General features: G+C 40.2%; 1 protein-coding gene across 9 annotated transcripts in view; it reads right to left on the bottom strand.

The window, feature by feature from the left end:
- The window catches only part of DCDC1 (doublecortin domain containing 1), a 246,272-nt gene that overhangs the window by 202,346 nt on the left and 21,836 nt on the right, over positions 1-22,090 (bottom strand). For all 9 annotated transcript variants that reach the window (XR_014544058.1, XM_083597408.1, XM_083597406.1 and 6 more), the window contains exons 6-7: positions 7,103-7,308; positions 5,491-5,584 (exon numbers count right to left, since the gene is read on the bottom strand). Coding sequence is in view for 8 of the 9 variants with exons in the window: in XM_083597408.1 (XP_083453534.1) it covers positions 5,491-5,584; positions 7,103-7,308 (300 nt within the window). In the remaining variant the exon portion in view is untranslated. The remainder of the gene's footprint in view (positions 1-5,490; positions 5,585-7,102; positions 7,309-22,090) is intronic.

Raw genomic sequence — 22,090 nt, 5'->3', positions numbered from 1 at the left:
AGGGGAGGAAATGCAAGTCCTGTTGTACCAGAGGAGCTAAACACACAAAGCAATGGATAATAGTTGTCAAAACTCCCGTCCCATGTGCTATAACAGAGGCTCTTACACGCAAGAAAGTAAGAAAGCTTCAGTCAAGGCTTATAATGGTTTAGGTCAGGATACAGATACAAATTGCCAAAAGCACTATTAGAGAGTTCAAGAACCGCATCAGAGACAGGATTAAAGCTCACTCACAAGACTCTTTTCTCTCTACATGCCAGTGCTCTTGGAAGCGCATGTTTCTTCAAGGGCTGTGGGTCTCCCTCCCATTGGTGATGTGATGGGGGTCAGCCCCACTGGCTCCTCACCTCCTGACTGTCCAATGCTCTCCTCCATTGCTAGGGAATCTCTCCACGTCATGGGTGGGGCAGGACAGGGAGCTTCCCAGCCTCTAAAGGCAAAGGAGCAGAGCTGACATCACCTCAGGCTTCTCCCTGCCAATGGTGTCCTCCATACCCTCCCCTCTTCTTCCTGCTCTGACAGCAACTGCCAACCCAGCCCTGAGCCAGTTGGGATTGCGGAGCTCATGACCGCTTTGTGACGAGGGGAAATGGCGCTGACCTGATACTTCTGCTGTATCACACACTGGAAGAAAGCAACTTCAGATGCTATGGCCTATTGCCATACAGTGAAAACCTTTCAGTCTTACTTAAGAGCTATTTGAGTTATTTTGTACGTATCTAGATTAAAAACTCCCCTTCATGGATCACTGCCTTGCCGTGGCAAGGGGCTTGAATAACTCAGAGAAGCTATGAGCTATGCCATGCAGGGCCACCTAAGATGGACAGGTCATAGCCGAGTGTTTAGACTAAATGTGATCCACCTGGAGAAGGAACCGGCAAACCACTCCAGTATTTTGCCACAAAAACTCCATGGACATAAAAAAGGAGAAGCTTAGAGAAGAAAGTGAGAGTTTCCAAGGCATGCTCTGGTTGATGGGGTCATGGAGAGTCAGAATGACTAAGACGACTAAACAACAACAGATTAAAAACTACAGTATAAGAATTATAATCACCCTTCTACCAGGTTACCACTCTCTTATTCTTGTTAGTCTCTTTTTTGGCCCCCCTACGTCACATATTTGAAGTAGCTGCCAGATACCACCAAGTTTATCTTTTTCAGCCCTCTTAATGTAACTTGTATCTCAGGGTGCTCTTATGGGCAATAGTAGAAAAAATTAATAAGAAATGTGTTTCAAAACAAAAGCCTGGATAAATAATAATAATGTTGAAATAGCATCGTAAAAATCCATGTAGGGCATTCAATCAAAACAAATAAACATTTGGTTTCCGCCGCCTTCATCAAATAGATTTAAATGATTTTTTAAAGAAGATTTTGTTCTTTGTGTGACTGGTGGGAGTTTTTAATCAAGCATACAATTAGGTGGATGATTTTTTCCCCATACTGTTTTGGTAATGGTGATGCAACTGTGGGACTCACAGCCCTTGGTGTACAATATTCAAAAGTGTGGTCTGCAGACTCAGCCTGAGTGATGGAGGGAACACATGCTATGTTTAAATGATCCTGACGTATTTTACTCAAACAAAACTAATCTAACAGCTGTTGTGTACTTTTGTTTATGTGTTATATGTCAAATCTTATTGTCCCCAAGGTACTTATGAGAGATGCTTTAGCATTCACTCTCTTAAATACTGATGCCTACCCGAATTTGGATTTTTCCACTATTGAGCAGAATGACAAGCACACGATTGCTGTACTTAAAGCAATCTTTCACAGCTGCCTTGCTTCTTCACTGATCCCATTAAATTGACGGCATATGCCTGTGGGGTCTACAGTGTTACAATACTGCAGAACAAGATGCTGATTTGTATAATGCAATCTAACAGAACATGGCTTTATTGGGGAGGAAACATTTCTTGGGTCATTTTTTACTTTACTTGAGTAACATTTAATTTAGATACTCGTCCCTTGTGGCCTTTACAGAGTACCTGGTTACGTTAATTGTTTAGATGTTCGTGAACTCTGACACCCAAATGGGTAGCGAGCATGAAATCCTATAAAATTCCTTCATTTCTAAAATGCAACATGAGTCATGTCTTTTCTAAAACTGAGTGAAGTCGCTGTGTATTAAATATGCTGCCACATCTTCTGCTTGAGCAAGTGGACCAAAATGGTGTGAATTGTTAATGCCTTGCTGCTTTGGTTCACGGCTTGTGATTGATCATTTGTAACTATATCTACTCCTTGTTCCATGAAATCAAGTATGGAGTAATGGGTTCATCAGATTTTTGGGTTAAATTGAGAGTGAAGAGGTACTGTGTGTGGAAATAAGAGTTGCCATGTTCGGGGCTGGCCTTGTAACAGCATGGAATCTAAAGGCGATATTCAAAACCAAATCACTCATCATACGCTTACTGATTCTGAATAGGGCCCATTTGCAGGGGACATTTGGTAGTTTTCCAATAGACTTTATGCCTCTTTCCTACTTCTATCACTGTACATACAATGTTATAGAAAAAGTCTACACAGGTCAAAGTAGAAAGGCTATTTATACATCTTTCTCTATACAAACAAAAATAGTGTTCAACTTTATTATTCAATTCTTTTTCACTCCTTGTATTATCAATATATTTCAATAACTCCGGCAATAAAAGTATCATTCAGCACTATAACTTTGAAACAACTCTGTCACCATTATTTAAGCCTCAAAGCAAATAAATTTGTTATGCTAGCCTTAGGTATGCTATAAACTAGTGACATTTTTCGCTGGTGGCTGGCTACTGCAACATGTTAAGGTATTACTCAAAGAGTGATGTGAGGAATCAAGGAAAGTAAAAGCAAATAACCAGAAGCAATTGCATTTAGTAATGATACAACAATGAGTGCAGTCCAGCCAAGCACTTGTCTTACTAATTTCAATGAAAGCAGATGCCCAACACTACCATTTAAACCAATGGGTTCTAAACTTGATTAACTTTGGCTTAATCTTGACCAATAGCTTCTGAAGACTTGAAAAAGAATGTGTGTCCCAAACTACTCATTGTTTCCACGGCTTTGTGACAAACAGCCATGCATAATTAATCTCTGTTAAATTAAAGTAAATCATGATCAACTGCATCAGTTAAGTATGACAGCCAGAAGCTAGTTAGCTATACATTCTATTTTTGCACCTTAGAATAAAATGTATTTGTTTATTTAGCAAGGTTTATATACTGTTCAATAAAAAGTCTAAGTAGTTTACATAAAATGGTATCAAATATTCATTAAAATAGCAATAACATTACCAAAATATAGATAAAAACATCAGGGTTTTTTTAAAAAATCAAACAAACACAAATATATGTAATAAAATTACATGTCTGGATAGATTTGCATAAACAAAAACATTTTTAGCAGGCACTGAAAATGGTAAAATGTATGTGCCTCTCTAATACAAATAGGCTGGGAATTCAAGAGAATAGGGGCAGCCACAAAGCAAACTTTGAACTGTAACACAAAATTTGAAGAGCATGTATTCCAATAGTTACTACAAACAGGAATCCACAATTCTGCTCACAATCCTTAATACTGCATGAGATATACTTGGAGTCGAGAGTGGATTTCATGCTCTATATTCAGCTCATAGTGGTGAGGAGGAATGGAAGTTCCCCTAGAATGTCTGCTTTATAGACATTATTTATACAATGGGCCCCAGGTGATTGGCTAATTCCGGGATTCACCTGTAGGCCAATCAGGTTGCGGATTCACTTCCACCTGGATCACCACTGGGAAGAATGGCAAGAGAAACCCCAAACATCCTCTCCCATTTGGAGCTGAGGAAGTATGTGGATAGTCTTCAAAGCTGCAATGAGCTCAGAAATGTACCACAGCAATGTGTAAGATCAGGGGTCAGCAAACTTTTTCAGCAAGGGGCTGGTCCACTGTCCCTCAGACCTTGTGGGGGGCTGGACTATTTTTTTTTGGGGGGGGGGACAAATTCCTATGCCTCACAAATAGCCCAGAAATGCATTTTAAATAAAAGGACACATTCTACTCATGTAAAAACACACTGATTCCCGGCCCGTCCACGGGCTGGATTTAGAAGGCGATTGGGCCGGATCCGGCCCCCGGGCCTTAGTTTGCCTATCCATGGGTAAGATTTTTGTCCCCTTTCCAGTTCTGAGCCAAAGATGTAGGCTCAATCTGGTGTTTCAGTAATGGGCTGCCAAGGTGCATGGAAGGCACTGGCATACAAAACTAGACTCCAGCCTTCCCGGTCTCAGCTCTACGTTTGGCACTGGAGAGGAAGATGAGAATCGTCCCTGCAGTAGTGTGGGGTTGCCAAGCTCTTCCAAAGGCCAGTGCAATTGCAGGCTTCACACACACCCCATACAACCTGGAGCTGGAAAGAAGAGCATAGATTGTCCATGACCTCATATGGAGTCGCAGTATGAGATCAGGGACAAGAAGGATGGGTAGGGTGCTGGAACCAGATGTTTTGGCTTGTCTAGCAAGACCAGCCACAAATTGCAGCCTTCTGGCTACAAGGAAGGCAAAACCAAGCTGCCAAAACCAGTCTGGTTGCTGCAAGCCCAAAAGAATATTGTAGAGCTGGAAAAGGGGATGGGGGAAAACAATCAAAGTGAGTAAGCGGCTGGATCAGCTCCCGTATGAGGAAAAGTTACTATAGCTGGAGAACATGATAGGTGTGAAAAAGCTATGCTTGTGGGTAAAATGGATATAGGGTTTTATTCCTCTCTTAGAATACTAGAACCCATAGGCATCCAATGATGCTGAACACAGAACGACAAAAGGAAGTACCTCTTCAGAATAGAGGGTGAAACTACGGAATTCACTACCACAAAATGTAGTGATAGCCACCAACTTGGAGAGATTTAAAAGGGGATTAGACAAATTCATGGAGGATAAGGCCATCAATGTCTAATAGTCATGACAGCTGACTATTGCCTCCAGTACTGCAGGTGGAATGCCTCTGAATACCAATTGCTGAGGAACATGAATGGGGCGAGTGCCATCGATCCCATGTCCTGTTTGCACACCTTCCATACGCATCTGCTTGGTCACAGAGACCAGGATATGAGACTAGATGGACCTTCAGTCTGATCTGGTAGGGTTCTGCTTAGGTCCTCATCAGGTACCCTGGCTAAAAACTATTCTCCTGACCTTAAGAGGTAGCCACAAAGGTCAGTTCATAGCAAGCTTAAAATGCCAGGCTAAAATCAAGACTGAAACACAAAAGGCTGCAACCAGATGCTAAGAGGGTGAGACTTTCGCATATGAATTCTCTCTTCTTTTTTAGCATAGTGGAATAATAGTGGAATCTTGATACTAAGTTCATATTGATAAATATACATATGCCTGCTTTTGAAATATAAGGCAGCAATTCCAATTGCCTTCATTTTTTTCACACATTTATATATACAGTAGCTGATGCATGGCATTCATTTATAGTAATAAAAAACTGCAAAATGTATAGTAGTTTCTACTTACCACTCAAGAGATCTTCAATTTTTTCTCCATGCATATTATACATATACTTTGCTGGTGAAACAAGGTTCAGTCTCATGGTACAAGCATCTAAAAACTTCACAAATTAAAAATAGTTTCACTAAATATGGAAAACTTTAGAAGATTTTTTTAAAGGAATAAAAATATTTGGTCAACACTGTATGGTTACTCAGTTTGTTTTCTAGGGGGAAAGTGATGATTTTGTAGGGGCTGCCATGTGCCCTTAATTCTACTTTATTTGTGGCAGTTCACAACTAAGGTTCCCTCTTTCTACTTATTTCTTCTGCTGATTCCACATTCCTCAAGTGATACCAACCAATCAGCGATCACATAGTGAATGTGTAGAAGTCACAATGTTCATTAGCCAATCAGCCAAAGCCAACTAAAGGTTCTTTCACACTTTTGCTTGACCTGTATTTGCTTGACCTTGGGTCTGAGAACTTTTCTCATTGGTCTATAGCTGTGCCTTGTGAAAACCCAATCTTACCCACTGAACTGAAGCTCAGTTAAGCAAAAGCTCTCTTCAGATTTTCTGCACATCTGATAAGACCTGATTCAGTGGATATGATTGGATTTTGACAAGGCACAGCCCTGGAACGAGAAAGGCTCCCAGACCTGAGGAAATTAATCAAGACACAATACAATCAAAATATGGGTGAGGCAAAAGTGTGGATGAGCCCTGAGGCAGAGAGGCCAATGTTTCCCACACTGTACTGCTCTCGTTCTGAATAAGCAAACTGTTTTGTCTCCCTTTCTATGTGATCCCCCAAATATTGCTATAAGGGACCATATTACCGAACGTTAGTTGGAGTAACTAAGAAAAATGTCAGGCCAAGGAAGAGAAGAATACGGAAAGCGGTAACTTTGGGGTCCTTGCAATAGAATCTTATTTCTTTCATGAAAACATATTGTTCATCCTTACCCTAATATTTTGCTTAGGGGAAAGAGTATAAAAAAGAAGTAAACTTGATTAAGCAAAGAGACACAAAGTTTTAGGCTTTTGTTTTGTTCTACCTCTCTCATTTTGTACCAGGCAAGACCTAAGAAGCTACCATTTCTACTTTCTTTAAATCTCCATTCTCCATTCCCTTTCTGCTGTTCTCCATATCATGTAGTTCCTTCAAGTTTCTTTACCTTCTTGTTTTCCTTTTTTCCTCCACACAAATTAAAAAAAACAAGCATATGTACTTATAAAGTCTTTGCAAAGCTTTCTAACTTGACCGATACAAATTTATTCCTCTTTTCTACCCCAGGGACATAATAAGTACACCAAGGCAGTAAAAAAAAAAAAAAGCCACCATGATGTTCTGCATTTTGAATTGCTGTGTCTTTTTTGAAGTGGTTACATGGACATGAATGGGGGCAATTCCAGAGTAGAACAATGGAAGAGAATGGCCTAATTAAAACAAAAACAATAAATGCAGTGCATAATAACATCAGTCCAGTGAACTGGGTGTGGGTATATTTTTTAAAATAAAATCTGCTGCTGAATCTCTGTTGCAATCATATAAGAAAAATGGATAAATAAGTAATATAAGGGTATTAGGGGAATGATGTTTTTCACATATTTGTGCTCTGCCACATGCAAGCTTACCTTTTCATTCTGGTCTGGGGGAGATGATATTTCATAACCATCCTGCCCCATACAGTTCTTAAACACCAAAAATCTGACAGTGGGCTTCTCTGTAAGTGTCTTCATACATGTGGATAGTACAGGCTTGGTTTCTCTCCTCTTGATACCTTTAGGAAAGACTAGGCCATTCAGTGTCCAAGTTGCCTTCTTCGTTAACAACAGATGGTCTGGAAGGGAAAAGGTAAAGTCAATATTTGGCTTCAGAATTAAAAGCGAACACATCGTGCTCCCTTTCCCCTATTACCTTAATAACACACTGGCTGGTATCCATATAAAAGCTGATATTTTTGGAAATACGACCCCATCTTCCCACAAACCGTGACATAAGCTGTAGCAAGCTGTCTCTACTGATAGCCTGCATAAATCATCATTCCTGAAGGGAACAGATGTTCAGGGTATGAAAGAGTAATACCACAATTTAGTCATAATTAAAATTCACCTTAGCATGCCTCTGTAACTGATCAGAGAGGAACATTTTACTTCTCCATCTACAAAAATAAATGCTTTTCATCACCTTTGCTTCATAAAAGCAAAGGTTCTTGTCTCCGGTTCTTAACCTGCATTTGCTTTGGTTCACACTATGCACAATGTATATCACAAATGATCCATTTAACAGTTCACTTCCTAATTCTCCTCTATAAGTCTGAATGACCTACATAACATCACAGAAAATCTAGAATTTGAAATAGTAGTTACGTATTTAACTCTTAACCAATTATTTTGGGAACCAATTTGGCTAAAAGTTGGGATACAAATCTAAATAATAAGAATAGTGTGGGGAGAATCCCAGGAGTTTGGCTCACTGCTTTCCAAAACACACTATGCTGAAAAAGCCACAATATTTCAACATCTTTTATCAAGCTGGGTGAGGTAGGAGAGAACAAAAGTGGGCATGCTATTGTTCTTGCCCCCAAGTCTTACAGATTTAAAATGGAATACAGTCGTACCTTGGAAGTTGAACGGAGTCCATTCCGGAAGTATGTTCGACTTCCAAAACATTCGAAAACCCAAGCACGGCTTCTGATTGGCTGCAGGAAGCTCCTGAAACCAATCGGAAGCCCCGGAAGCCCCATCGGATGTTTGGGTTCCAAAGAACGTTCGCAAACCGGAACACTCACTTCTGGGTTTGCGGCGTTTGGGAGTCAAAATGTTCAACTCGCAAGGCGCTCGGGATCCAAGGTACAAGTGTACAGAAGAATTCTGAAAATGTAACTTGATAAGCCTCACTAGGTCCATGACCAAAAATGAATAGTTACTTTATTCAGTTCTAATAGGAACACACAGATTCTTTGGGAAGTAAAGACCCTCTGGAGTAGATTTTGGAGCTGGGCATGGGAGGTAAAAAGGTTGTTGCACAAATGGATATAACAATTTGCTGTTTCCAGGGTGCATTTTCATCTTCAAAGCAATAACAAAGTCCAAAAAATCTAAAATGGTAAAACTGCAGTTGTCAAAAAGGGAGTGGAAATTGAGTGAGTTTTAATATACTCATCTCAAAGCACTCCCTTTGTTGCTACGATGCGCTAGATATTAAATCTTTCCACATACAACACACACATAAAGGCACAATAGTTATTCAACAGTAACATTAAGCTGCAGCAAATAAATGTGAATTTAATGCACATGAAGAAGGATAGGAACAACTTATACGGTAAAATAAGCAATCATACTTTCAGTTAAGATAGACAAACCATTTTTAGGATGGCTCAAGTGATTTTCCCCCAGTTGATTTAAATGCATAAATTTCGTTATATCTTTTAGCTAGGGCTAAAACATGATTGTGACATTTTAAAAGCTTTCATAGCACCCTGTGGTCCTGATCCAGCTAACATAAAACATGACTAAGGCCTTTGGAAAGCAAGTGGAGCAGAGGAGTACCTAGGGTCCCTTGAACCCTTGGCAAGAAGCAGTATCAGCAGACCCACCCACCCACACCCACAATCACTTTGCCACAATAGCCACATTAGAAGTTACAACATTTTACATGGCCCAAGTACTTGAAGCATTCTGAGTGAGGGCAAAGTAAGGAGGAAAGGCAAAACAAAACAAAAGCACGCCTTTGTATTGCAGTGTGAGAATGATGCAAAGCTTCTCCCGTGATTTTGCCACGAAAGCAGTGGCGCATCGCCACACACAAAAATGTCATATACTCCATCATCCGATAGGTGATGTTTGTGCCCCCCTCTGACTGCATCCTCAGCAAGGGTCGGTTTCACCAGCCCCTCCTAGGTTATTAACTGGTACTACTACTTTCAGTTAGACTTGATGTTGGGTTGGGTTTTTTGTTCACATCTTGTTGAATGTATATCACTGGTCACTGGCTCCTCCACTTGTTGTTGTTTAGTCGTTTAGTCATGTCTGACTCTTCGTGACCCCATGGACCAGAGCACGCCAGGCACTCCTGTCTTCCACTGCCTCCCGCAGTTTGGTCAGACTCATGTTTCTAGCTTCAAGAACACTGTCCAACCATCTCGTCCTCTGTCATCCCCTTCTCCTTGTGCCCTCCATCTTTCCCAACATCAGGGTCTTTTCCAGGGAGTCTTCTCTTCTCATGAGGTGGCCAAAGTATTGGAGTCTCAGCTTCAGGATCTGTCCTTCCAGTGAGCACTCAGGGCTGAGTTCCTTAAGAATGGAGAGGTTTGATCTTCTTGCAGTCCAATACTGCAGTCCATACTGGAGCAGGAACCGGCAAGCCACTCCAGTATCCCTACCAAGAACACTCCATGGACAAAAACAACAGGCTCCTCCACTAGGACTGATATATTTTAGAGTTACAAAAGGCACCTGCATTTTTTAATCTTGAAATTTGCATTGTTATACTCTGTTTCTTCCATATTTTTCTATACATTTCAGACATGCAGCTCTTTCTTTAAACTGAAGTGTTGCAAAGGAATTTGCGCAAAGCGCTAAAGGATGAAGCTGAATCCATTTGTCTTCATTGCTGCTCAGTATCCCAGCTGCTGCGGTAGGTACTGCCACCATCATTATTTCCTGCAGCAGAGCTTGGCCACCCTCTGCAGCAGTGCCTCTCCCACTGTTGCCATCAACACTGCCACTGAAGCTCCCTAGGGCTTCTTTGAGTACCAGAATAACTAAACCTGAGCTGGTGTCTCTCATCAACTGCCTCAAGAGTCAAGGACTTTTCAACCAGTGCTGCTGCTATTACCTGGCCAACATGAACACTAAGGTGCTGAAGAAAGCTTGGTTGGGATAGTCAACCTCACTGAGTGGATTAGAATCCTCCTGATTAACTGTCCCTCAATTCACACCTTGAGGGTTCATGCCTATATGCCTATTAGGCCATGGGAGGCAGCAGGTCATGATTAATCCCCCTGGGTAGCAAAAGTCCTTCCTATTGAGTAACTGTTTGTCAGTATAGTGGCCACATCTTCTGAGGTGCAGTCCTCGAGGGGAAGAGCTACAACTCTGTGGTGGAGCATTTGCTCTGCAGGCAGAAGGTTCCAGGTTCAATCTAGGTTAGGCTGGGAATGTCGTATCTCAAACCCAGGAGATAGTACAATGTGCTGTATGGGTCCCTATGAATCAGACCGCAAGCAACAGAAAGCTACACACACACACACACACACACACACACACACATACACCATAAGCTACTCAAACTAGGTAGACCAATGGTCTGGCTCTCTATGTGCAGGTGGTGGGAGAAGGGGGATTGGTGTTACATTTGTTGAGACTATGACCCTTTTGTAAAAAATGAAATTATTACAGTTTAATTCAATAGATCCTAACAGAAAACAAAAAGCCATTTTTCTGCTTTAATAACCAACTTTTCCAAATTTAAATTATGCTTTGAAAATCCAACTATCTTTAATATAATTACGTCTTCTAACCAAAATACAATTTGCTGCAATGGTTATAGCCAGGTCACATTCCTAACTTCAGTTTTAGTCACTCCCTGTTCTTTAAATACTTGACTTCTTTGTTCCTGCATGCTCTGAAGTGCCATTCTGTATTGCCACAGGCACAATGGCTATGTTTTTACTAGCAGTGAAAGCAGTTGTCATTAGACTTTAAATTCAATAGCATCATTTTGACATATTATTTGAAGTATGTCTTAATTTAAATTTTGATTTAAATTACAAACACCCCAACTTGTATGCCAATCAAAATATGTTTAGCCCCTCATTTGAACTTTTATATGAACTATCCATATGTGCAACTCATACAATCAATAGGAATTAAATATATTTTTTTTCAAGGTTGTAAACATGTATTTTAATAAACCTGAAAAGATAATTGCAAGATCAAAAATTATTTGTAGTGAACAACTAATTTATATGTGTCAAGAATTATTTCCATCAAAACTATGGAACTACTGATTTAAGAACACAGTACAGTGACTCCATTACGCACTGGACAAGGAAGAACCTCTTTGCATACGTGAATAATTTCTCTTCACAGAATGAGATGCCAATATGTATACATAACTTTAACTCACATCAGATCTAAGGGTGAAGCTTGCTCTGCAGCTTCAGTTGTTACTTCTACATTGCTGTTGCTTCTCCTAAGGCAGGCTTCCTCAACCTTGGCCCACCAGCTGTTTTTGGCCTACAACTCCCATGATCCCTAGCTAGCAGGACCAGTGGTCAGGGGTGCTGGGAATTGTAGTCTCAAAACATCTGGAGGGCTGAGGTTGAGGAAGCCTGTCCTAAGGTTTCTGAAGAAAGCACACTGTTCAATTATTAGGACTTTGGTTATATCCAGATTACTGCATGATTTTGTCAAATAAGTATGCATAGCAGGATGGCCAATGTGGTGCCGTCCAGATGTTGGTCTACAGCTCCGAGCATCTTTGGCTGTTTGTACTGGTGCTGATAGGTGTTGTAGTTCAACAACATCTGGGGGACACAATGTTGGTTATCCCTCATCTATATTACACTCAGGACAGAGTTACATTAACAGCCACCAGTAGTTTTACAATGTAAACTACCCACATTGGTGAGAAAATAGTGTTCTAATAGTTATCCAAAGAGCCATTGGCCCTGTCATTGCATAAAGTCAATATCCCTCAGCTGCATAATAGCATTAGAAAAAAACTTTTTGTCAAGTATTTCCTGCCTGGAAATATTAAAGGAGAATATAACAACGTAACTGATTTTCAAATGCAGCAGTAGGTTGAAGACTGAAGGAGACTTGGGGCAATAATATGAAAACTTTCTAACAGCATGCTCTTCAACAGTCAGAAGCAGATTACATTTAAATTATGAAAAAGAAACTGTTCAAATCACCTTAAGTCCAGTCAATGGTAGACTTGAAATATATTGCTAGGCTAATGCACTACTGGGGGAGATACATTTTATTTATACATTTTTTCCCCAGATAACTGTTTACAATTTAATAGAATGGAAGTTAAATTTGGCTGTGTTTTGGTTTTCTCCTGCCACTGGGAAAAACAGAACCAAAGCAAAGTTCTGTTCAGTGAATAGTCATATTTTAAACTGTGCATTTAAATATTATCAAATCAAAGAAAAATAATGGATACATTTTCAAATATATAAATAAAATATGTAACTTAGGACAAAATTATATCTCTTCTACAATTCATGATGTATTTGTGTACGCACACACACATACAAATTAATAGGAAAAGTGAAAAATCTGTGATAATATATGTTTAGCACCATGTTCATTAAGCTGATTTCTTATATAAAAACCCTCACATAAATATGACAAGAGTGATTAATTTTCAGTGTGCTTATGAGAAAAAGTGTTATACTGTTGTTTGGAATGCTGCTTGGAATTGAAACATTTCCAAATCTGTCAATAATTAGAAATTAGAACAATGAGAATCTATAATTCCAATGACACTTGCTACTTCCAGAAGATGGCCTATTTTAAATGTGCTCACACTTATTCTTGTCAATGAAGACCTGCCATAGCAAATTATATCATTTTGGGAAATTACATGACATTTAGCAGAAAATATCTCCCTTCTTATCTGAAGATAGTTTTGAAACATGGCATCATTCTCTAGTAGATTTTTTGAAGGTGTTTTTTTAAAAATATATTTATAAAAGAAAAAAGGTCAATTCTCAGTGTTCGCTTTCACTTAACATTATCTGAAGACCTGGAAATTTTACATGCAATGTAGCAGACTGAGCTAGAACATTTGGAGAAGAAAATTTATGGTGGCTTTAGTACTTTTAAAGTATTATAAAGTTCTGTGCCAATATTCCTGTCCCTGATGAAGATGTAGAATCTTGCAGGATAGTGACCTTAGAGATTTGGTCAGGCATTTGGAGACGCATGAGAAAGAAAAAAACAAAAACAAAGACAGAACAAAGCATGACTTAGTATGGAGTTCTCATTTCCTGACCAAGCTCCTCTAAGTTCCTGGGGTTCAGTCTGAAGTTTATTTCACATTTTGAAATAAACTTTATGTTTGTATTAAAATGAGTGCCCAGGTGTTGTAATGGATTGGATGAAGGTCAATCCAGAGGTCCTGTTAGTAGGTGATTTGTCTACTTTGGTTGGTGGACTTAATCCTGTGCTGGGTGAGGTTGTGCTCTTCTTGAAGGAACAAGTTAGTTGTATGGGGGTCCTCACTGATCAGTCTTTGCCACTGGAGACAGAAAAGGCACTCAGTTCTACAGAGGAAAGCTAACAGCTTAGGCTGGTGCACTAGCTGCAAAGCCTACCTAGACAGAGGTAACTTAGGTCTGGCAACCACCAAATTAAATTACAGTGGTACCTCCGATTATGAACTTAATTTGTTCCAGAGGTCCATTTTTTATCCGAAACCGTTCTTAACCTGAGGTGCACTTTCGCTAATGGGGCCTCCCGCTGCTGCCGCACGACTTCTGCTCGCATCCCAGGGCAAAGTTTGCAACCAGAAGCATCTACTTCTGGGTTAGCGGAGCTCGTTACCCGAAGCGTTCGTAAGGAAGACGGTACGTGGGTTCCACCGTACTGTAATTAGGTTATATGTAGGGTTGCCTTTGAAGACAGTTTGCACGCAGCTGGACAGTTTGGACACTGGTAAATACAGCTGCAAGGTTATTAATGGGACTGGGGATTTTTCCAACTGTACTGGTTGTCAGTTCATGTGTCAGTTAATGTCTGGCATCAACTGAAAGTACTGGTTTTGACTCGGGACTGGATTGCCTGGAGAATCCTAGTATTGCTTTCCTACCATTTTGGTATGAGGCAAGTACCTTTTTAAAATTTCCCTTTATATACTCAGTAGATAGGCACAGGCAAGCTCGGCCCTCCAGATGTTTTGGGACTGCAAACTCATAATCATGGACCAATTGAAATTAATGGACCCAAGTTAGTCATGTTTATTAATTTCAGTGAGTCCACTCTGAGCAGGACTAACACCAGATACAACCCTTAGTGACAGAATTCATGATTCATTACCTAGTTTCTTCAGTAGAAGTAATGTATATTCTTAGATCAATAGTTTTTGCTTTCATTATCCTGAACTTTTAAAAAAATAATATTTAAAGCAGCAGTATAAACCAATCATAAGCTTACCTAGTTAAACCAGAAAAGTGATTCATTGAGCCAAGTGTAATAAATAACTCAGGCAGAATACTGGCAATATCTAAGGCTTTGCATGGCAAATATCCAGAAGGCTTGAAAGGATGTTGATAATTAATTATATGCTCAAATGAATGAACACTAGCTACCTAAAAACTGAGAGGAGTTTTGTTTTCCAGGTTACAACAATGTAACACCTACAACTAAATTATAGAAAGTATAAAATTTCAGAATCAGGTCTGCATTGGAGTTATGGAGAAATGTCAGAGAGCTGGTTAACATGTAACACTAAGCAATTGCTTAGCACAGAGGTAGCCAATGTTGTGCGCTCCTTATGTTGCTGAACTCCAACTCCCATCAACCCTAACTGGCATAGCCATTGGCATAGCCAATGATGGGAGTTACAGTCCAACAACACTTGGAGAGCACCATGTTGGCTATCCTTGATTTAGTGCCATATGAATGATCCCCAGCATGTCCAAGAGAAACATAAGGCTAACTGTCCATTCCTCCTCATTTTGTGTGGCCACAAGACAGACCGGTAAAATTATTTCCGGGCTGAAAGAATTTCAAAGCCAAATCTCAACTGGACAAACCTGGAGCCTGCATTTTTCCTACTTTTAATGGTTAGCTGCTAAACAAGAAGGGCTATAGCTCAGCAGCAGAGCATCTCCTGTGCGTGTAGAAGTTCCCAGATCCTAAGACAACTTCAAACCATGTCATGAAGCTGGTTTGTTTAACTAACCATTTTTCGTTTTTAACACATAATGCTAAGATGAGATTCTTTGCTTGGGCTCCCTCAGATTCATCCATATAGCACTAAACTATAATTGAAAATTACACGCAAGCCAAACCAGGAACTACACAACATAATTGCTGGATGGAATGCCTAGACAAATTCTGCATAATTTTATGTCAAGGATCAATCCAGTTTTTTTAAAAAAGATACACATGAATCTAGCAATATAATATGGATTACTTCCTACCAAGCCCTTAGTCATAGGATCCGAATGAACTGATAAGCTGCATGAGGCTTAGTAAAACTATCCAGATCAAATGGAGTTGACTGTACGTAGCAAGGAGATTAAGATGGTACATGAGTCCGGTTCTGGATGGAGTCAGTCCCCGCCCAATGAATAGTTTTGCAATGGGGGAGGGCTAATAGACACTGTATTGCTGCAGGTAGCAGTTGTGGCCAATAACATGTTTCCCACCTACATCTGGCATCCTTTCCTGGAAACAAGAACATAGCCCTCAGAAAATGTAACTTGGCAATCAGTAGGTAGGATACTCTGGTGTCTTATGCCAGTGAGTGCGGCTGTTAACATACACACCACACAGATTCAATATATACCTCTCCAAGTCCACACATATCCATACTCATTCAAATTCAGAGACATTAATTACCAATTTGTATCTATTCATTCAAATTCATTAACTTTAAAAGCCAAAAGCAGAGGGATCATAGCTTTATTCTGAGCTTGAAGGAACAATAGTCTTTACTTCGTATAACACAGATTCCTATGCATCTGTTCTACCTCTGGAATGCTATGAACTGTCTTGCTAGAGCTTTGAGAGAACTAAGAGCTGTTAGAAGATGTAGCTGTGACTGCAAATACCAGCTGAATAGAGTGATTTTTGGTGGAAAGACAGAACAGGGAGCAAAGGTTAACCCAGTATAATCTTGATCCACTTCAGGACCTTGTGTTGCTTCTCTTTCTGAAGTAGTAATAAAAAAATGACCCAGTGCTACGCACACTGTTTAAAATATGTGCTTAAAACTGAGCTTAAGTTGTATATATCCACCCACTCTCAACAATCCCCTTAAATGCCAAGTGCATAGGAATGTGGAAGGGAAATTATAGCTCAACCTTAGTAATGTTACAGGTACTAATAGGCCTTAGTGACAGTTGTGCATCTCTACCTGGAAAGGGAGATTTCAGATCTAGCATGTGCCTCCTAAGGTGCCACAAAACCTTGTCAAATCAATTTGCCAGTCACAGATATGCAACAGAACGAATATGCAAAATATGTGTTGCACAATCTGACCATAATTTAGTGTTACAAGAACAAAGCTCACCACGACTTCAGCTCTGCGCTCCCTTCTCCTCCTCCAGTATGACCATGAAGAGATATGAAGCTTCCACTTCTGTGCATCTAAGCCGTAAACTGTGGTGAATCTTGAAAGTATGAAACCGGTTTGTTTCAACTAACAATAATTAAGATGAACTACAGTTTATTTGTGCTCAGATGCCTTGGCAAACTGCTGTTAATCTAAAACACTCGCTTTGCAAATCTTAGGGAAGTATTTATAAACACTGTATTAAAATAGTCATAAATAAAGCAGCCAGGCTGTTTCTCAAAATCCACAGGGGGAAACTAGATTAACAGGCAAATAGAAACCTTAATTGCCAGAAAACATTGACCAATGTGTAGATAAATAAGTGACACAACATAGAAAAGAACAATGAGAAACAGAAGAGGAGTTGCAATGGTACCACAGTAGTGGTAACAATGGCCTAAATTCCACACAACCACATTTTTGTTGTTGAGGAGAAAATCCTAATGGCAACCTGTCATACATTTCCTTCAAACTGAAGTAATCACAGTGGGCCAACTGCGAGCTCAGTAGTCAGTTTCTAAAAAGAACAGCAGCCATCATTTGAAAATGCTCTTTCTCCCATGCAAGGATACCCTGAATGGGTAAATACAAAAGGGATTATAGATGCAACTAACAAATAATCAGCAAAATAGTTTATGTAGACAATATAAATTGCAATGGAAACACCCATTATAGTCCCTACGCACTGTTTTCTTCTTGATTATTGTTGGACTCAAAGGGTTGTATAGAGTTAAATTTGGCTTACTACTACTATTATTTATTAAATTTGTATGATGCCTTTCATCCGTAAATCTCAGGGCAATTCACAATGTAAAATCTTAGAAATGAATCTTCAATGAAATTAATGGCCATAACATAGGCTCATTAATTTCAATGTGTCTAATACCACTGAAGGCTACCACAACCATTCAATTCAACCTCTTTAAAAACCCTTAAGAAATACTGTATCTCCCTGAGCTTCAAATGCATAAAACGAAGTCATGGATGAAATGCTTTAAATCAAAAATTACCTCTGATTATGTTAGAACCTTAGGTTTTGGATTAATAGTTAATTTTTTCCACTTTATTCAGTTTATTAATTTGTATGCTTCATTTGTTGGCAGGCTTTTAAGTTGTCTTGATCATTGAAACTGGGAGTGGGTCAGTTGCCCAGTCAGATAGGCCTCAATGTTATAGGAGGCTAGAGACTAACTGCCTATTCCCTTCATTCCAGGATGAAAGACTGTCTGTTGCTTAGAGGAAGAGAGGAAACAGCAATAAGAGGCGGCCCTCTGCCTGGGCTAACCTTTCCTCAGCCATATCTAGAGTCTAGCAGCTAGACTGTAGCCCATGAAATGGTAGAGGGTGGTATCGCTGTGAGCAAGAGAAGAAGGGAGTGGGGGCAGGAAAGCTTTTTCTGCGTAAGCCAATGGCGAGTGCCTAAATTGAAAATGGCATGGGAAGTGGGTGGTGCTGTGGATTAAACGACAGAGCCCAGGGCTTGCTGATTAGAAGGTCGGTGGTTCGAATCCCCGTGACGGGGTGAGCTCCCGTTGCTCGGTCCCTGCTCCTGCCCACCTAGCAGTTCAAAAGCACGTCAAAGTGCAAGTAAATAAATAGGTACCGCTCCGGTGGGAAGGTAAACGGCATTTCCGTGCGCTGCTCTGGTTCGCCAGAAGCGGCTTAGTCATGCCGGCCACATGACCCGGAAGCTGTACGTCAGCTCCCTCGGCCAATAAAGCGAGATGAGCGCCGCAACCCCAGAGTCGGCCACAACTGGACCTAATGGTCAGGGGTCCCTTTACCTTTACCTAAATTGAAAATGAGGCAGCATACATTTTTGAGGTTGACTCCCAAATTACCTAACAGTGTTTAAGATGCAGACAACATGATTTCTACACTCTATCAACTTTTGGGAGAAGAGATTTATGCCAAGACAGATAAGCTCTAAAAACAAATTCAGTGAAGTGGACTGGATGGAAAATTATTTTACAAGCACTGCAGTTCTTTATTACACATAAAACACATTCAAAGGTTTCTGAATAAAAAGCAGACAGGATGAAGCCTTGGGCAAAAGTCACTTGATTTTAAACCAAAAGTATCTGAAATTAATTTTAGAAGGCTGGCAACTAAGAAAATCTGGTACAAGAAGCATCTAAACACTACATTTTGGGCAGCTTTTAGGAACTGTCTTCTTTATGTAAACTTCAAGGTGTAAAAAGCTCATAGCTAACAGTAAGTAAAATTGGTGTGGAAAACACTCAAAGGTATTTTGATATTTCAATACCTCTAAACCAGATACCATAAAAAGGTGCACCATTATCAATTTTCCAATTTCAAGTTGATGGTTAACAGTGTTTAGACTTGCACTCAACTTTCTGCATTGTAAACATTCTCATGGTACATGCATGATTGCTTCATTAGTCACATGCATTTACTTGTATAAGAAGCCTCTTTGACTTTCCCAACTAAAATACATGCATGTTTTTGTGCTTGCCCACTCAAGAGTTCGTTGTCAAGGTCGCTAGGGAAATTCCAATGCTTATTCCAGGGTTTCTGAAAAAATTCTCTAAATGAACATTCTTTCCTGGCTGGCATTTCACAGCAATTAAAAAAAATTAAACTCTTTTTACATGTGGAAGACCATACTAAATTTTGAAATGTTATCCCCAATGTACTATGTCGAAATGGGACAGAAAATGCCAATTCAAATTAATCTAGAACATAGTGCAGTTTGAGCTAGCCTAGTTATATCTCAGTATCTGCAAGACAATCTTTAACAAAACAGGCAAAATGCCATAATTCCTAGTACAATTGGAAGAATTAAACTTTAAAAACAGCTTCCTTGTGTGCTTCAATGGTCTTATCTAGTCTCTGTAATCTTTAACCCATTTACTTTACATTTATTATTTTAGAGTTTGAAGGTTCCTCAAATATACTGGTGAGGATCCAAAAAACCAGACAAGAAGTTCCATCGGCCCAAAGTCAGTTTCAGCTTTTCATGAACAGGAGACCCACCATTCTCTTGAGTGTGCCCAAGTCCTTGTGAATGCCTGAAGTAGCTCTTTCAACCCAGACCACAACAATCCTTAAATAAATTCTAGCCAAATAAAATGTGTAGCTTAAATAAACTCTGTCAGCCAAAATAATGGCTTGCCTAAAGACACCTAGTGAGCTTTTAATAGAGGTCAAATTTGATCCACGGGCTTCTAGATGAATATACAGTGGTACCTCCGGTTGCGGATGGGATGCGTTCTGGAGCTCCGGTAAGATCCTGAGGTTTCCGCAACCGGAGGGACCGTTTCTGTGCATGCGTAGAGAGCTTGTGCGCATGCACATGCAGCGAGACACTTCCAGGGTTGCTGCTTTCGCACGCTGAAGTTTACATTACCTGAGTGTAACGTAAGCCAAGGTGCTACTGTACTTAGTCACATGCACTGCAGCAGGAAGATTTTGGGCATCGCAATGCAAGAGAGAGTCTCAAACAAAGACGTGCTCTCCCAAGTCCACATTCCCAGCATGTTCGTACTCCTGTCTCAGTGACATCTACACTGATTTGGTCGTGTCCATAGAATGGAAGATGGCAGGATCCTCAAGGACGTGCTCTACAGGGAGCTGCCTTCAGGCACCAGGAACATTGGCAGACCAACTCTGTGTTACAAAGACACCTGCAAACAAGACAGGAAGGCTAGGGACATCCCTTGCAAGATGGCAATGCCTGGAGACAAGCAGTCAGGTTGTGGATCACAGCACAGAGAAGGAATGACTGCTGGGAGGAGTGCAGAGAGAAGAAACACTATGGCGCATCGACAGCAGCTCATCTTCTCCAGCTGCAACGCAACATATCTCTCTAAAGCCATAGCAGGCACTGTAACTCTCCAATGGTTTGACTTCACTCCCAAAGGTGCACTCCTCCCTTGTCTCCTGAGACAGACAGATGCTGCCGCCAACACCACCACTACGGCAACTAGGTCTTAAATAGTAACTTTAAAAGTGAGGCCCTGCACCAAAAGTTGGTACAATGCATGGTCTTTCTTTCTTTTCAGGTTTCCAGGCACACCATTTCATTCTTTCCCTTCCCTCCTTGTCATTTCCCCACCCCCAAGTGAGTCAGTGTGGCTGAGTCCCCATTGGGTTGTTTTGATGACATTTCCATTTTTTTTGTCTCTTCATTCAGTTTTTTTGAGGGGAGGTGGGGTAGGGCAGACACACTATTGCTCAATCCCACTTACACTGAAGATTTTGATTTCTCCACTGAATTTGATGGGCAGCTCTCAGCTCTATCTCTGGCATTTAAAAATAGCTTCCCAGTTAACCAGACAGTGTGACGGTTCTTTCCATTCTTTACATATCTATATATTTCTCTTTCTCTTCCTTTTCTAGCTACTGCATTTAATTCCCTTCACATTCAATTATCAAGTCTCCCCCTGCCCCTAAGTTTCTCAACTTTCCATTAAGTTTCCATACGCTGTCTGGGTAATTTTTCTCATTGCTTAGCTTTTTCTTTCTAAGCTAATTTTTTTTTCTTTTGTAAATCTCCAAACCTTGGGGTTAAGCCAAGTCTGCTGATGCCTCTCTCTTGTGTGTGGTTGGTGTGGTTTTAGCTCCAGCTTCACAAACACGGGAAGACTTGAATTCGTTTTAGTATATATGATGGTGGTGGTCATCTAATCACAAATTACTCTCCCCACACTGTCAGTTTTATTTATGTTTTGTATCAGAAAAGGATGCCCTCCTTGTGACATGCCTTACCAATTTATTGATTTTTACAAATTATATTTATTGTAAATGCTCCTGGATTGTATATTGCAGTAACAGTCTTGTTAAAATGTTTTTACATACAGAATTCAGATGACAAAATACTGACTGTGTTGAATCCATTTACAGAATGCATTCAAATCATTTGGGATAAATCTGTGATCCCATTTAATTTATAAACCAGACTGTAAAAAGACCTATTGGATGTTCTTGGTGGGTCTTCTATGCATATCACTGACTTTTTCCTGTAATACTTACCCTAGCAGAGCCCTTTTAATGGACACACAATATGCTACACTGTGCCCAACCTCACCTACTCTTTCTTTTCTCAAAAGACAAGGCACATCTGCCACCTGCTCTAGTCTGAGTCCCAGAAACAACTGTCGAGCAGCAAAAAGATTGATTATCAGTCAAATACTATTGCAGTACACCAGATTTTGGTAGGTTAAGCTTGCTGATCCAGCAAGAGTTGGTGTGAAATTTTCAGTAATGTGTGCCAACATTTTGGTGCTAAAGGAACAGCAGTGCATGTCATGATGAAACACAGCCAAAAGATGCAGACAAAGCAGAGAAGTTTTTGTTGGATG

The sequence above is a fragment of the Podarcis filfolensis genome (assembly GCF_964270895.1).
Source record: "Podarcis filfolensis genome assembly, chromosome: 1".
Classification (NCBI taxonomy): domain Eukaryota; kingdom Metazoa; phylum Chordata; class Lepidosauria; order Squamata; family Lacertidae; genus Podarcis; species Podarcis filfolensis.
Note: the sequence above shows the minus strand (reverse complement) of the source record. Positions and strands in the feature narration are given on the sequence as shown.